The sequence below is a fragment of the Merops nubicus genome, unplaced genomic scaffold (genome assembly GCF_000691845.1).
Source record: "Merops nubicus isolate BGI_N331 unplaced genomic scaffold, ASM69184v1 scaffold50415, whole genome shotgun sequence".
Taxonomy (NCBI): Eukaryota; Metazoa; Chordata; class Aves; order Coraciiformes; family Meropidae; genus Merops; species Merops nubicus.
In genome coordinates, this window is record NW_008611432.1 from 1 (window position 1) to 16,802 (window position 16,802).

Below are 16,802 nucleotides of genomic sequence, written 5' to 3' on the forward strand. Positions count from 1 at the left end.
CCGCCAGCAGCCAGCGCCCGCGCCCGCGCCCCCGCCCCCGCCGCGCTTTGCGAAGGGGTCCTCCACGAGCACCACGTGAGCTCCCTGCACCGGGAGACTCGTGATGGGGGAAAGCAAATGGATGTCTGCTTTCTTCCATATCTCATTTGTTTTGCATTCATTTGCATGCTGGCCATAGACCCATTCACATTACGGACCCCGTTTGTGAGCTGTGGATCATCTGCCAGTCGAAGCGTGCGAGTGTGCGTGTGTCTCTCTACACGGAGGGAAACCCCAGATTCTAGATTGTGCAATATAAATTACATGTAAAAATAGAAAGGAAAAAAAAAAAAAAAAACAAAACCAACAAATCAGAAGGCACTAGCCACAACTGTGTGTACTGAATGAAGGACACAAAGACTCTCTGCACCTTTTAAGACGGCTGGAGGCACATGGGGATAAATTCAGGAGGGGGTGGGAGGAGACCACAGGCACAAGCCATTTCTGAACACTGATTACATGGGTAAATTGTTTGTTCCAGTGTATCACAAAGAGAAGGAGCATTATTTTTCATGCCACAGCTGTTTTGAATAAGAATAGGAATAAACTTAACCATCCTCCTCATGTTACTTACCACTAATTATGGCATATATTTACATCTATAAAGCAGTGAAATTTTGGGGGACATAATTTAATGCCCCTTTATTGTGTAGATTCCTTTATTTCCATCCCACATTTGAATTTCAAAAATGTTTAGGACTTCAAAGCATCTTTAAAAGCTTGCCCTAATTATAATATGCATTACTTTCTAAAACTCCTAGTTTGCATTGCAGATTCCTGCAAATAGTGGCATTCATTTTAAACATCAATTAATATCATCCATGCATCTTCAGATGAGTTTGGGTCTTTATTTCAGAGTTACACTGAGCTCTGACTAAGCTTTCCTCAGTTTGAAGAACAGTTCAAGCTACAGCAAACATTTGAAATTAAGCCAGTGGGTCAGTAGAAAGCCTGACAGCCCAATATTAGTTTATATCAGCTGTTTTTTTCTGTATCACTAGTTAGAAAACCAGTGACACCAGTTTTCTACTAGTTTCTAGTTTCCACTAGCTAGAAAACATCTACTAGTAACTAGTTTCCACTACTTAGAAAACATGCCACCTCCTTCCAGAGGTATTTGCTTCCCATATCTGTTCCTGTAGCTGCAGAAGTTGGAGTTCAGGCTCGGCGCGCGGCATTTGGCAGTGTTGGAGACACAAAATCCACAACCACATTATTGCAAGGTGTGCTTACACCAGCACTAAGGATCCCAACGGAGGCACAGACCCACTGCACGATATGGTAGGTTACATAGAAAAGTTATGTAAAGACAGGACCCCTGCCTGAGAATTTGCAATCAGGCATTGAGTCAAAATATCAGAGAGAAATAAGTACCTAAACCAAACTAATTTACTCTAGGCTGCAACAGATCCACATTGCTGAATCAATGTTGCATGTTCCCAGTAGTGGAAACTGCTTGCCGGATGAACCAGCACTAGACAGCGGAAAGTTACAGAGCTGGTAAAGCTGGTGGAGGCATTAAAGGGAGATATAGAGATGTGCCTTACTAGAGCAATTCCCTTGTCAATAGAGATGGATTTGATCAGATCAGCAGGGTCAAAATGAAGGTATTTGGTGGAGATGTGGCTGAGAGATGCTGGATTCAAAAGGGAGGTGGTGTGAGATGGCCAGACACACCATCAACCTGCTGCAAGAGAGAGCAGGGGGAGGCAGAGCACTGGGCATCAGCACTGTGAGCCAAGAAGGTACACAGCAATAAAGTTTCAAACATTAAAGTAAAAAAACAAGAAAGCTGGAGTTGCATTTTCTCATTTTGTCTGACCTTTTTCAGGAGGCCCAAGTGTATTATTTAGCATTAGATAACTGAAGAATAGCAGTGAGTAACGAATGAGGATAGGATTAGACACCAGCATGAGCAGAGCTTCAACCAATAAAAAGAACCAATAGAAGCCACATGTGTTGACCTGGCTTTAAGATAGGCTAATCAGAACTTCAAGTACCATAAAACTTAAAGGGTTTTCTCCAGTCACAAAAAAGTTTAAGTACAAACTAACCAATGGGTATGTTGACCATACTCAGATTAACATCAGATGGCATGAATCATACCTGATTGTTTTACATATATTTGGCTTATTTTACTAGTGTCTAAGGTAACAGAAGCAGTATTGTGCACTACACCCGCACCCAGGGAAAGATTTCATCTACAGATATTCTGCAGCCTTGTCTGAATTCCTCGTCAGCATTCTAGGAAATAACTGTTATATTTATGAAAGAACATTTATTTTTGTTTTCATTTTATATCCCTGTAATCTCTAGTTTTGTATCACTGTCACACAAATTTCCTGTGCCATATCGTTAGTACATTATTCCTTATTTCCTCATTGTACTGCATGCACAACATACCATGCTCCTTCTATCTGTTACTATCTATTATTGAAGCCTGTCTCTGAAGTGACTTCCCTGAACTCCCTGGTTTCAAATGAAAAAAACAGGGACGAACAGAAGAGCCACTGCATCTAAAATGTAAGACAAGGAGCATAAAATTGCTTTGCAGGGCTGTAAAGTTGGTTGAGGAGGTGTAAAAGGAGGTCTTCCTTTTATACCTCCTGCACTGTTAGGTAGGAAGACGTACAAAAGTGTGACATCCAGATGTGTCACCGGGACTGAGGCCAGAAGCTCATCCATTCCCAGCACCAGGCTGTATTTCACAGGAGATACCATCTGTATGAACCAATTAACCTCTGCAAAGCAAAGCACCTCTTTGCTTTGTACTCCTTACCTATGATGCTTTGCAAAGTCAACAATATAACTGCCAGATGTCTTCTTGCAAGATCTACCCCTTTCCCTGCCACTTTGTTTTTGTAATCAAACATTATAATCTTTACCATGCTGCTGAGAAGCCTCAGGCAGAACTAAATGAGAAAGAGCAAGAGGAGTACTCTTCTGGCTACCAGAGCTAAGTCACTTTCTGTCTTAGTCATCCTCAATGTGAGTGCTTGTCTCTGGTCTTTGTGTTTTCCATATTTCCTTTCCACACTAGATTTCCCTTGGTTTCCCTTGACTTCTTTCACACATAGTTCCTGGATCTCTTTTGTTGATTCTCCTTTACAGCACTTTCTCACCTGTACTTATTTGCCCAACACAAATTTGTGTTTCTCTTTTACTTGCATTACAGTCAAATTCTACCACAAGATGGACTGTCACTGGACACTGACGCCAGGCTGCACAAGCTTACAGCACTGAGCAAACTATTGATTGCTAAATGCTAGTGGAGGAAGAAGACAACAGAAAGGATGGAAGGGCAGGGGAAAATGGTTAAAGGGTGAGGGAGAGTATTGTGAGTAAGCAATAACTACGCAATGTGAACAGAACCTGGGAGAGGCTGAACTTTCAGAGTAGGAGGAGGTAGCTGATGATGAGAGTGGATATTGATTCAGAAGTGGATAGTTTATTTAAAAGAGAAGGACAAGAATACAAAAATCCCCCACATTACAGATGGGAAACTGAGGCAAGAGTGTTAAAGGTGTACACTGCTTGTCAGAGATCAAGCAGAGAAGGCTGGCACTTGAATTTTCAAAGTCACAAGTACAACACAAACATTAACAATCCAAAAAAGATCTCTACTGCCTTAGACACATTTTTGAGCATTCAGCATCCCTGAAAATCAGTTACCACATTGAGAAAGAGCAGACCATACAATACATCAATGACTGTATCACAAAACTCTGCTGCTTCCATGGCTAATATAAAGTCTGAGGGTTGTTATTTGCTGTGGGAACAGGCAAGTGAGGTGACATTGATTTTGCCAGCAGGTTTCATGAGTATTCATTATGCAAACTGGATCAGTGAGATGATGGTGCTCAGTTCAAGTCCAAGTTCTGAAAGGAGATGAATGTAGTGGTCACAGGCCCTTAACCTCCAACCTCTTGTGCAGACAGTTTTCTTCTGCCTTGACACTTGTCCTGTTCCCATCTCTCACATACCTGTTTTTGCTGTGTGCCTTCATCCCTATGTTTCCACACAAGCTCCTTACCCCAAATGCTCCCTTTTCCCACTACCTCCCTCTTTTTTGACCCTACATTCTCACCTGCCTTTTCCAAGCTTCTGGTGCCTGCTGAGTTTCAGCTCCTAGTTCTTTGCTTCCTCTGTTCCTGGCCTCTTTGCTCAGCCCTCAAATGCTTGGTCTACAGCTCCCATGCCCAGTTTTAAGCCCCGTTAATTTCTCAATGGATTTCTTCTGCAGTTTAGCACAGCTTTATATCTTCTACACCCAGATTTGAGAAAAGAGACTCTCCTTCATGCTGAGTTTCCAGTTCCAAATCTTGTGCCACATACCTTGGCAAGATATGAAGTCTAGGGTATGTACAAGGTGGACAGTATTTCTGGTCACATAGGTGAAATTTAACTGAAAGCACCAGGAAATCAGATCATGAGCAGTGATTCCAGGTCAACCTTTTCTGGTTTCAGCCTCAGCCTGTCCACCCTATTAATTAAATCCTGAATATGCCCCTTTCATTGAGGTTTTAAAAGACAGATTTAAAATGCGTAGATGATAACTGTTGCTATGAAAAGGAATATACCACAAAAAATACCCAAGCAAATCAAAGAGTAGAAAAAGCTTTAGTATAGGCATAAGGTACAGCCTGGAGATTTGATGATCCTTTTGGATGAACCTTTAGCATCACTGCCATGAGATTTTGTAAATACAACAAGAAAAATCTGTTGTATTAATGAAATATATCACAGCTAAATAACATCTCAGCCTTTCTTTCAAGCCCATTTTCACTCTTGATTACAACTGATACGAACAGATGTAACTTCTGGAACAGGGTCCCATGGCTGACTAACAAAAAGGCAAGGAGAAAGCAGATGTGCTCTGGCAACCAAAAAATGTTCAAGAAAAACCCTGGAACCCTCCCAAGGTCACAGTTGTCCTGCTGCATGCTCAGTTCAAATCCTACTTGGTTCTATCTGCGTAAGTGTGAACTGATTGCAGCACTGATACTTGCCTATCTGCATTTGGCAAGAGTTCAACATTTGAAACACGAAAAGGCAGTTTCTCCATTCCTGTGGCTCCCCAGTTTTTCCCTGGACCACTAGATGGCAGTTCCCATTTACAAACAAGCTCCCTGGTACCCTTTGCTCCTGCCCAGCAGCTGAGGAGCACAGCTGAGACACGCATCTGCCTTTGCATGGGATCTGCAACACAGACTTCTTGTGGAGCTGTCAGTAAGAGTGGCTCTGGGCCAGCATCCTACCTGAAGGATATACAGCTTTCCACTTTTAAATAACAGGAGAAATTTCCACAAGCACCTTGAAGGGTGCTAAAGACTAAACACAGGCCTTATCAAGAAGAGAGGTTTTCCGTGTCATGTTGTACTCACCCAGAATTTTACGAGGAAGAAAGCGTTTTGGGGCCCCTTCCCAAACAGTTCCTTCAGACCACCCTTCTTTTCAGGAAATTTGTCATAAATCTGACGAATGTCCACCGATTCAAGCAATGGGTCACTGTAAGAATGGTTAGCATGTCCAATGTGTACGAAGAGGTGTTTATTGTACTGCAAGAAAGAAACAGGAAAATCAGTGCTATACAGAAAGAACAGAGGTTTATTACTGCATGGGTCTGCAGGAGCTCCTGCGGAGGGCAGTGCGCTTCAAGGGATTAAGTGACTCACACATTACTTCTGGGACTATGATTTTCTGCAGTATGTTTTCCATGAACAACTTCAGTGATTGTGTCATAACCCCTTGTGAACAAGGGTCAACATCAAAAAAGGCATGTCCCTGCTGCAGAACACAAAGCATGGTCATCTGCAAGGGAGCAATCTACACTGAAAGACCCAGCAGCAGCATGGTGATAAAGAGCCCTTTGCAGAGCATAGTAAGATGAACGTGCTCATGAGGAAAAGCCTATTTCTGCCTCTTTAAACCATGCCTTTTAATGTCCTGTGTCCTCGATGCCTGAATTTCTGCTAGCACCACAGAGTCCACACATACACACCTCTTGTTTGTCTATTAAAAACAACCAAACCTCTACCTGTAGCACATTGCTTAACTAGAAGAGACAGAAGGGATCTTCTTTTAACTCCAGAATGGCAATAATGCAAAGGCCAGTAACTCATGTTGCTGTTACTATAGAATTAGTTGTCATTGTATGTCCTCCAGCACTTTGACCCACGTAATATTAAAAAGCCAAACTTTTACCACTTCCCTCAGGGGCTAGCTCTATAGATGACCACCTCTGCCAAAACACATTCAGTTTCAATTTCCTATTTCTTAACTTCATTGCATTGCACCTCATTATAATAACTGGAATCACCTCAGCAACCCATTTCCTGCCTGGAGGAAATCCTTGGCCCAGTGAAGTCCACAGCAGCCCGTGCTGAGTCCAGTATGGTCTTTTAGGGGCTGTCATTTCTCCAAGATGAGAGTGCCTTTCAGCACCTGAAAGGAAAGTGGAAGGACAAACCCCCGAGACCCTTCACCAGTCAAACAGCAGTTCATGGTGTCATGCAAGCAAAAAGAAGAAGCATGAGAGTGGAAGGATTAAACGTTGGGGGTTTTAACCGTACAGATCACAAAACATTTTGCTAACTCAATTAAAGGAAAGCTGATAAGCCATCAATGAACACTAGAAAACCCTGTCATATTGAACAGATGCTGTATATAAGGGGTAATTCCCAAAAGCTAAGCACAAATAAAATATTTAAAGCCCCAAAGCAGACCTCATTTAAGCTATTTTGTTTACAATATACCTGCTGAATGAACAAATTGAAATGACAAATCTAAATTAATTGGACAACCACTCAGAGCCTGCCTTCAATGTAAGCAGAGTCTTCCCTAGCAGATGTCCAAAACTCTGGGGAAAAGGAAATGGACTGGCTAGATTTCTGAACTTAGGAAATTAAATTGAAATCTATTTAAAAATCATCTGACACAGTGAAATCTGAATTTAGAATCAGAGAACATTCATCTGTGTATGTGGCCAAAAATGAGATATGGCCTGTGGCTTTTAGAGGACTAAATTTCTTCTGTAATTTTGTGGAAGGAAAAAGGAAAGTGTAACACTTTATTAAGGTGTTTGCACAACCAAGTCCAAGTCTGAGAGTACTAGTTCCACAGATTTTCCTTGCAGCCCTCTTTCAAAATAATGCCATCCCAGCTTCTTCACGCACAAGTGGAAAACTTGCCCAGACTTAGTGCATGTGGAGCTGAAAAGGGGCAGAGCTGATCCAAAGAAGCTGTTTCCACCCTGAAGAAGAAAACAGTCATGGCAGAAGAGTAAAGAGGCAGTGGGGAGCTGAGCGTGTGGGGCTGTGCCCGCGGAGGTGCCAGCGAGCCCTGCCCAGCACGGCTTCGCTCGCTCGGCGCTCACACGCCACGCAGCCCATGGCTGGACTGGGTGGCAGCCAGGGGTGCCTGCTGCAGCAGTGGCCACGGCCAGATTTACCATGTTACTTTACCCAGCAGCGGCAAAAGGGGGCTAAGGAGACATGTCCACATGGCAAAACAAACAAAACAGAAAACTGGAAAGTAACATAAGAAAGCACCATGGCTCCAACATCTGTGGTTTTGCCACCATTGTCGCATATTTAGTTTGCAGTACTGTGAATAAATAACTGAAGCCATGCTGAACATTTCTCACCTGCCTTGCCACCTACTGAAAAGCCTAGATCTCAGTAAAATGTATCAGTGCCTATATACTTAGGAACTGCCAGGAATACATGAAAGGGAGTCCAGAAACCTGCTCCTGTTTCTTTCCTAAGCTACCAGTGGTGAAGTGCAGGAGGACGGGGCATGGGCTGGGTCATCAAAGGTGGCTATTGAGAGAAGCCTACCTACGATCAAGCAAAAATCTCCATTTTTCAAGTAGGGTAATGAGAACTCCCTAGTAGAGGTAAGCACTTCAGCCTTCTCTGAAAATTAAACCAAAACACTTTCTTTTCCTCAGCACCCCTGTAGCCTGTCTGGGAGTGCCCAGAAGTTGTGCTCTCCCTTGTTCAATATGAGGGCTTAAAAAACCATCCCCACCATAAGTGACCAGGTCACTATTTATTTTGGAATTATTTCCTCTCAATCTTGTCAGCTGGAGTTGTTCCAGTTTGTAAAAATAAACACATTTTTACAGGGACAGAACTGAGTGCTCAGCTTCTCCAGCACACAGGAAAGTGTCTTTCCTAAAAGGACATCTCTCTTCCAGGCCCGAAGGTGGCTATGGACTGAAGGAGGAGGGAGAGCTGTATTTTACAGTTTGGCAACTGTAAATTCCCAGGACAATTCACACACTGTATCTTATCCTGCAAACTAGGAAAGAAAATATACAAATTGCTCAGTATCCCAACTTTAGTAAAAGCAAACACATTTACAGGAACATGAAGTATGAAGCAAAGTTAAAGGCAGCTGTACAGCTACCACAGTTGTCTGCAGAGCTCGCCAAAGCACCAGATGCTGCTGCAGCAGAATTTCCAAGCGGGTACAGTAGGACAGATGGTATGACATCACCTGACAACGTTCTTAGGACAGAAATGTTTATTTTGATATTGCAATGTGTGATCATTTTCTTTTTATGTTGCTGCAATTCCTATGCGAAGTGCAATCACTACTAACCTAATTAGAAATGGCATATTTCTAAGAACTAACAAATGATAATATAATATTCAGAGCAGGGTAAATAGATACTGAAATGATCCCTATCGTTTTTATTCAAACATACACCCTAATGGGAATTTCTGTACAGATAAAGCAAAGAAGCTAAATTTTATGCCCATTTTTTTCAGCCCATTAGTGTCTGAAAGCTTAAAAACATCCTCATTATATTGAGAATTTACTATTATTTTAGTCTGAGTATTCCAGTCATTTAAGTATATTAGGTGCTGAGGAATTTACTCATGCAACAGCATTTAAAGGATTTGCATCTGGCATTGTGCTAATAATGTGCTTTAGATGCTGCAAACCATCATAGGTCAATTCTTGTATTTTCTGAGAATATAAACTACATAAAAATACAAGGAACACGTTCAGCTATATCTTCAGTGTCTGCATTACATAACATGCCCTGGAGATGGCTGCCTCTCACTGAGCTCCTTTCTTTGAAAAAAAATTCTAACTATCCAAAGAATGCAGTAAAGCCATGAAATATGACTGTTGTCAAATAATACCATGAGAAAAAAATTATAATCCACTTAGGAATTTAAAAGAACCAAGACAAATTGCCAATGGCAGGGGATGCAAGCATTTAAGATGCTGCAGAACAAAGACAAACCACCTATATTTGTTTTATCAGCCAGCATACATATTTATACTAGTTCCTCACCAATTTTACACTTACAAAAGTGGCTCTCTGGGCCATGCCAAGGCTGGGTGACATGGATACAGAGCAAGAGGGAAGGCAGGTGGCCCGAAAGAAAACCCTTGGCAGCTGCTTCTGCAGGGATGACCTTGCTCATGGGCACAGCACCCTGACTGCAAAGGTGCTGGGCCCTCCCATTGTACCCAGGGCCACAGCTGTGATTTAACCTCCCTCTGAAAGGCACCCACATGCCTGGCAGCCATCCCTGCACCGGTGCAGGTGGCAAGAACGCCTCTGCAAACACCTCTGGCCCTGCAGCAGCACAGCAAGCTGGTGGCTTGATGGACCTTCCACACACATGGGACTGTTGAGCAGGACAGGGAGGTGGCAGCACCCTGCTGCCTTGTCTGCTCTGAACAGCCTAGTAACAGCACCTTGCTAGCTGGGCCATCTCAGGAGGTCTGTGGGTTCCTGAAAATTTCAAACATAACAACCAGGAGGGTGAAGCTGTCTACAGGATTACTTGCAGCAACAAATCCCTATGAGAAAATAGCATGAGGAGAAGCTGGCCACTTGAACGGATCATAGTTAGGTGCCCAGAGAAACTCTACCACCCAAAGAAGAAGTGCATTAATAAGGCTCTCTCCCTGACACAGAGGGATGGCCTTTTGGCTCTTGTTGGACCAAACATATTGTGTACTGGAGGTCACGAGGACTACCACCACAGCTCAGAGAGGCAGGTGAGTGGAAGGCAGGTGGGACAGTCTGAACATTTGCTGAAAGGAGAAAACAGCACTACTCAAGTGCTTGGCATTGTGCAGTGATTCCGTCTGTACCTCCACAGACCAGTCCAACCCATCTTTTAAAAACATACCACTGCCTGTGCATCATCTGCACTTTTGGAGGAAAATTGAACTGGGGGGGTGTGTGTGTGACCTGATTAAACCCAAGCACTAGTGTATCAGGAGTCTGCCTGCAGCTCTAGCTCAGACCCGACCCAGCCTCAGCTCTGCTGTCTCACTGTATCTTGCAAATCTGACACTCTTTAGTTTCCTGCAGATGGAAGAAAATCACTTGGTCTGCCAATAATTTTTCTTATTTCTAGCAAAACACTAGTAACTGGATGTTTCATTCCTGTTGCCTTCCACGGAAGCAGACTGGGTGCTTCATTTTCATCATTTTGATGCTATAACAGTTGTCTGTACCAACTCATGTTATTATGGCTTTTAACACTTCCATGCTAAATGTTAACTGAACTTTCTGTGCTTGTATGCTACAACACAAGTGCATGGTCAGCCTAATCTTTCAAGGACCATCACCCATTTGGAGTCCTGCCTGGATCTGCTCAAGGATTGAATCAGGAATGTGAAGTAGAAGGAGATCTTTGGCTACTCTTTGGTTGCAGAAATGGGGAGGTAGGTGATGAGCGAGGGTGGTTCCCAGCCCTCACAAATTCATGTTGGCCAGCCACAGGAGTCCCAGTATGAAACTGGGACTTGCTGGTTGTGCAAGGTGTTCACACAACATTTTAATCAACTTTCTTACAACAGTGAAGATTTATCCTTTAGTTTTGGCCTGTCTGATTTGAGACCCTGCGGTCCCAATTCCAGAAGTGCTGAGTACTCAGATGGCAAAATTATGCCTGAATACAAGAAGCTCTCAATAACGTTAAGTATTCTACAAAATCAAGCTCATGACAAATCAAAGGGGACCCTCAAAATCAGTGGCCCATTCATGCTTTTGCACCTGAACTTCTTGGTTTGTCAAATGTGAATAATAATGCTCCTTCATCCAAAAAAAATGACTGCACTACTACATCTGTGAAATGCAAATGGGGGGGAATTATTAAATCTATTTGGAGGAGAGGTTAGACAGTGCACAGTGAGCAGGGCACAGGGCCACACATTTCAACAACAGAAGAAAACAAACTGCTGAATACTTGCTTATCAAAGAAGAGCCATCTACATCTACACTGAATGAAGCAAGAACAAATAAACACGTGAGCATGTAATTAACTGCTGCATTGTAGAGCAGATGCACATTTCCCAACTTCTGAGAGCTCGACTTTGCAGCCCAGCTAAGCAGTTTTGGGGTGGGTGTAGGGAGCTACAGTGGAACCCCTGATTCTACGGCTCTCCTGGGCTGATTGCAGGGGCTGCGTGCCTGGGCTCTGCTCCAGCTGCCTCACAACCTGATTCCACCTCTCGGTGATGTTTAATTTTGCTGAGAAATTTCTGGCAGCAGTGGCTTTGAGAACAGGGAGAGAGTGTGTGTGAAGGCAGCAGCAAGAGCACAGCCAGGCCCCAGAAGTCTTTCTGCCCATCCTCAACACTTAACATGGGCCAACTTTGAGGAATAAATCGTGCTCGGTCTCTAGAGCACTTCACCATGTTTTCACCCCAGGACCCTGCCTTGAAGAGCCCATGTCCTGACCCAACAACTGGGCTAGGGGAGCTGGCCCAGGCCTCCTGCCACATCTCCATAGGGTTCCCTGGGAACGCCACCAGCCAGGGGGTCTGCTTCAATGACACGGTTTCAGGACTGAAGCCTGCATCAATACTGGATCCCCTTAAAGTGGTTTCTTGGCACTTCCTACTATGGACACCTGAATACGAACATTTATAGAGTATGACATTCACTTCCCAAGGCCAATGCATACCTCTCCAGCACCACGGAGTAAAATGACCCTTGCATTTAGTTACACTTGGTCTGACTTCAGATTAAAACCACCTCAAATCCTGAGTCTGCCTCCAAGACATTCATCCTAATGTGGGTTTACTTCCTCGTCTTTTCACATGACAAAGACACTAAACCAAGGACTTCCTTACAACTGAAATGATGAACCTCTTTTTATACTGTTTACAGGGAACACAAAGGACAAACAATGCTTGTATCAATGGACATTGTTCAAAAACGGAGGGCTTATTTTGAAAATATCTGATTTATTTTTCATCACTTAAGTAATTTGATCAACATCAGTGAATTTTACTGCACTTGGCTAATGATGGCAGGCTGGTTTTATGGCCCTTGAGCAATTGCTTTCACTTTCTGGTTCTCAGGAACAATTCTCCCTGGGCTCACAAAGCCTTTTTACAACAACAGTAAAACCTGAATTAAAACATAAAGAATATTTTATTTCTTCACCACTTTTTAAAATACATTTTGAAATTTGGACCTAACACAATCTGACAGATTGGATAGGTGGATTAATGCTGAAAATGCTCATCAGCCATGCTCTTTATAGCCTTATATAGATATTTCAGATGTAAAGCTGTCTGAAGGAATTGCAGTTGAACTAAGTGTGGCAGTAAGAGTGAGAAACATTGAAGAGGAAGAGAAGAAAGGGCTTTTTTTGGTGGGTGGTGGAAAGTTTTTTTTCCTGATTGGAAAGCAAGCTTGGAAAAAAAATTTGTTTTAATTACTATAATTTCAGTGTTACCGTTTTAGAATTTTATAGTTACTTGTGTAATGGTCAATTGCTTACATCCCTTTTAATCTGCTTGTGTACTCAGTTTACATTTGTTAGGAAACATGGGATTACTTGGTTTAAGCATTTGTCCTGAATTTTCACAGAACTGTTACAGTAGAAATAGAAAGCCCCCACTGAGGAAAAACTGTCTTGAAAGAAACAGATGGGTAAATAAATTTATTAATCTGTTGAGAATATAGCTGTATAGGGTAGGCAATATTAAAGGTAACTAAAATGCTAGTGCTTGGACCTACAAGGGCAGTGTCTATACAGAGTTACAGTGAGGTTTGCTTATTGTTTCCTTTCTAAATTTTTTTTCTTTTGTCAATGTAACAATTTGTGGCTAGGCAAGGATAAAAAGTCAGTAGCCCTCTGAAAGTGACAGAACTCTACAGAGCACATTTCTCACCCACCAGAATGCCCACTCTAACACAGCCACCTGACATTGAGGGGCTTTTGTACTTTTAAACACCAACTGCCATTGGAAGAACCCAAAAATGTTTGAGGCCCCGCTCTTAGAATGAATTCCCTGTGGGTCAACGTGTGTGCCCACTCATAGCCCCATCAAAGCCGCCGGGAGTCAGCATGGGCAGACAGCCCTACATTTCTAACTGCTGCACAGGAACACAGACTGCAAGGGGCATCCCACCATCATCAAGCCCTGGCCTCAGGTGCCATGTCAGGTAAGGCTTTTTCAATAAACTTCCAGGTTACATTTTAAGGTGGATTTGGTCTGTCTGCCCCCACTACTGTGAGGCTTTCTGGACTGGCTTTGGGCTTGGGAAGCAAAGGAGAAAGGTCCTCTTTGGAAACGAAGGAAACACGTTTGATCAAAAGTTCTCAGAAGATACCTGAGAACTCTGATATGGCTCTAACACGGCAGTGTATACATATATTAATTTCTGAGGTCAGCAAAGGCACAAGGCATACAGGACATGCTGCAACCACAGCACATGCCTACAGGCATATTGTCTAGCTTGTAGATTTTGTTATTTAAAAGATAATAAACCCCTCTCCTTTTTATGCTGCGCAAATTGCAACTGCAATAAAATGTCACACCAATGCAAAGAAAGAGGTACAAAACCACAGGCAGAATTCACATTTTCTTCAACAGTGGAAGAAAGCTGGAGGCTTGATTTTGGCTCTGCCTGCAAGGGGGACTTTTGCTGCTTCCTGGACAAGTCTGTACATTGGAGAGGGGAAGGCTGGCAGGAGGCAGGGCCACTCAGAGCTGTCCCTGCGGACAGGCATGACAGGCATGCACCAGTGCCTCTTTCCAGTACCTCTCCAGCAAATGTCCTTCTGCATCTGCCCTGGGAACTGGTCATGCTGCCTTGATTCTTTATCCACACCCTTGTTTAAGATGCAAATAATCAAATTTTCATAATTTGATCCAAACTCGACTCCCCTTTCCAAGCAGTGGTGGTGACCCCCCACCCATGGGCGCTCAGCCCTTAGCTCCCCACAGTGCCCACCTGGCTGGTGCAGGTTGTCCCCATGCAGCCCTCACACTGCGCTTGCATCATGGGTGTAAAGAATGATCTGAAGTGGGGTTGACACATGATTGGGAACTGACTTTTCTTTGTGTCTCGTTTTTGCAGTGTTCCAGCACACAAGTAACTGTTTTTCAAAAATGAAGTGTGAGTTGTTTGGTGCTCTTGCTTTTCTAGTAAACCTCCTGCATAAATCCTCTGCGTTAAAAAGGTGGGTCTCTCAGCAGTATGCTCGCAAGCTGGGGCAAGCTCCAGTATGCCTTGCTGCACCCTCACGGATTCCAAATAATGTTAGTTTACTGCAAAAAAGGTTTTTAGAGTATTTATGGGGCTGTCCTTGGTAGCCATGTTTCTATTCAGGCCTCTGCTCCTTCTCTGCAATGCAAGTGGATATGTTGCATTCCCCAGAGCCTGCACCTGCCTGAAAAATGAGAGCCCAGCATGTACTCAGGCTGCTGGCCCACACACCCTGTGTGAGCACAACCAGCTCTGAGCCATCCCACCATGGGCCCACCATGGGCCCATCTTCTCATTTTTGGTCTGTCAGTCATGTTGCTAATATATTCACATCACCCAGCTGGTTTCATGTCACAAACACCAGTGGTGTGATGCGCAACCACACGTTATCTGTTAAGACTGTACTTGGTTTGAGGGAGATTTTTCTTAGAGGAAAAACATGAAAGTTATTTAGTCGTTGAACTCCTGTTCATTCCCCTTTACAAAAAGCCAGACAGATACATAGAGGCTTGATGCCGTATAAGCCCATGGGTTTTGCAAATAGTTTTGCATTATAAAAACTTATGGAAAAAGGATAAGTAGGTGGTATACTAGCAAAACAGTAAATCAAAATACACTGAAATGCTGTTTCATTAACATACAGCACAGTAACACTGAGCATTACATGGCCACATCCTGTTTTCCCAACAACCTCAAGGCACACACATAACATCCTGGTGTGCAGCAATCTGGATATGGCAGAGACCATAAATCAGCAGGACATGTCACATGGGGTCAACGAGCCAAGGACTCTGAAAGCTGTGTATTGATAAGGCTGCCTGGTGAGAAAACCTGGATGCTGTGTTTCTGCTCCAGAAACACAAACAGCTGTTTGGATAGACTTGTGGCTGGGGACGAAGAAAGCATTCCAGCTGTGGATTAGTCTGGAGGAAACCAAGATGAAGCTTTAGCCCAGCAGAGCCAGGCCTGCTGGGAGAACATGGGAATCAGTGCCATGGGAAGGCAGAGGGATTCCTGGGAAACCATGCAGCACCTAACAGTCAGGTAAGCGCTGAGGTAGCTGTACCTGCTGCCAAACATTTCCTTCCTCAAAGTTAATTCAACCTGGCAAAACGTGACAGTTAGTAAACCAACACACTGCCACCTATTTAGTATATGAATAGCTGAGACATGGCGTATTTCAGTGGGATGTTTCTCTGCCAGGAGCATTCCTCTGTTGGAAGGTTTCTGGGCTGTGTCTCCAACCTCCATTATGCAGGGTAAACACTCTCTGGATAACATCCCTGACAGAGCCCACAAATGCTATGGTTTCCAGTGCTGAATTATAAAAAGTAAGTGATAGCGTCTCTCTGCTCCAAGCTACTGTATTTTACCAGGAATCTAAACAATACTGGCCTGTCTGTATCACCCATTCAGGACAGTATTTGCTTTTCAGAAATTATCTCAGCAAAAATTCTCAGGTTTGAGCCGAAAGAAGCTCTTGTGATTAGAGATGCAGTTGAAATAATGCTAGCCTACTAACAGATGGTCTTGGTAAATATATGATTAATATCAAGGTTCAAGGCTTACTGAAGCAAATGAAACATTATAGCCAACTTCATAAACTATTCTTGCAGATATAGTATGCAGACCAAAAATCAAAGCAAAATCAAAAACTTCCTAAAACCCAAGAAGAGTCCAAACCTTGGATTGAACCCTTAAGACATACCTAAAGATCAGGGAAGACTGAATGATTGGACATTTAGATAGGTAACCTCAATTTAAGGAAAAAAAAGTTACACAATTAAATGGTACATGCTTGGGAGGGTGGAACCAAATTTCTGATACTCGGAGGCTATCCTACATGTCAGATATTGAAAATAATATGCATTGTTTCTACATAAGTCCTTAATTTTGTTTCTGTTAGGAAATAATTGGGCTTTAACTTAAAGTTTAAGCAGTGAATTCTTGCTGAAAATGCAATGCAATTTGGTATAACTGAAAAACTAGGTCAACAGTGAGACAGGCACCATAGCAAGCATGCCTGCTTCAGAGAGGCCTTTCGCTTCTGCAAACGGGGAAAAAGAAGGCAAGAAAGGAAAATACAGTTAAGAGAGTGAAAGGAAGTAGTGAGTGCACAATACTCTGATGCAGATTACTCTGATGGTGTATTTCATCAGGTTTAACCCTGAAAAGCATCCTCAGAGGGTGGGAAGCAATGGAGAAAAGCTAAAGATTAGTGAACAGGAGGGCAACACTTACTGATTCAGGATCCCTCTGCTGTTCAAGGAATGCC

The 16,802-nt window shown here is 43.2% G+C and overlaps 1 protein-coding gene across 1 annotated transcript in view; it reads right to left on the bottom strand.

Moving 5' to 3' along the window:
• Positions 1-5,423: 5,423 nt before the first annotated feature.
• The window catches only part of LOC103773825 (transcriptional enhancer factor TEF-1-like), a gene marked incomplete at its 3' end in the record, with an annotated part of 27,182 nt that continues 15,803 nt past the window's right edge, over positions 5,424-16,802 (bottom strand). Inside the window, exons 10-11 of the mRNA XM_008941206.1 lie at positions 16,769-16,802; positions 5,424-5,597 (exon numbers count right to left, since the gene is read on the bottom strand). The exon at positions 16,769-16,802 is cut by the window's right edge and continues 112 nt beyond it. Coding sequence (XP_008939454.1) covers positions 5,424-5,597; positions 16,769-16,802 — 208 coding nt within the window. The remainder of the gene's footprint in view (positions 5,598-16,768) is intronic.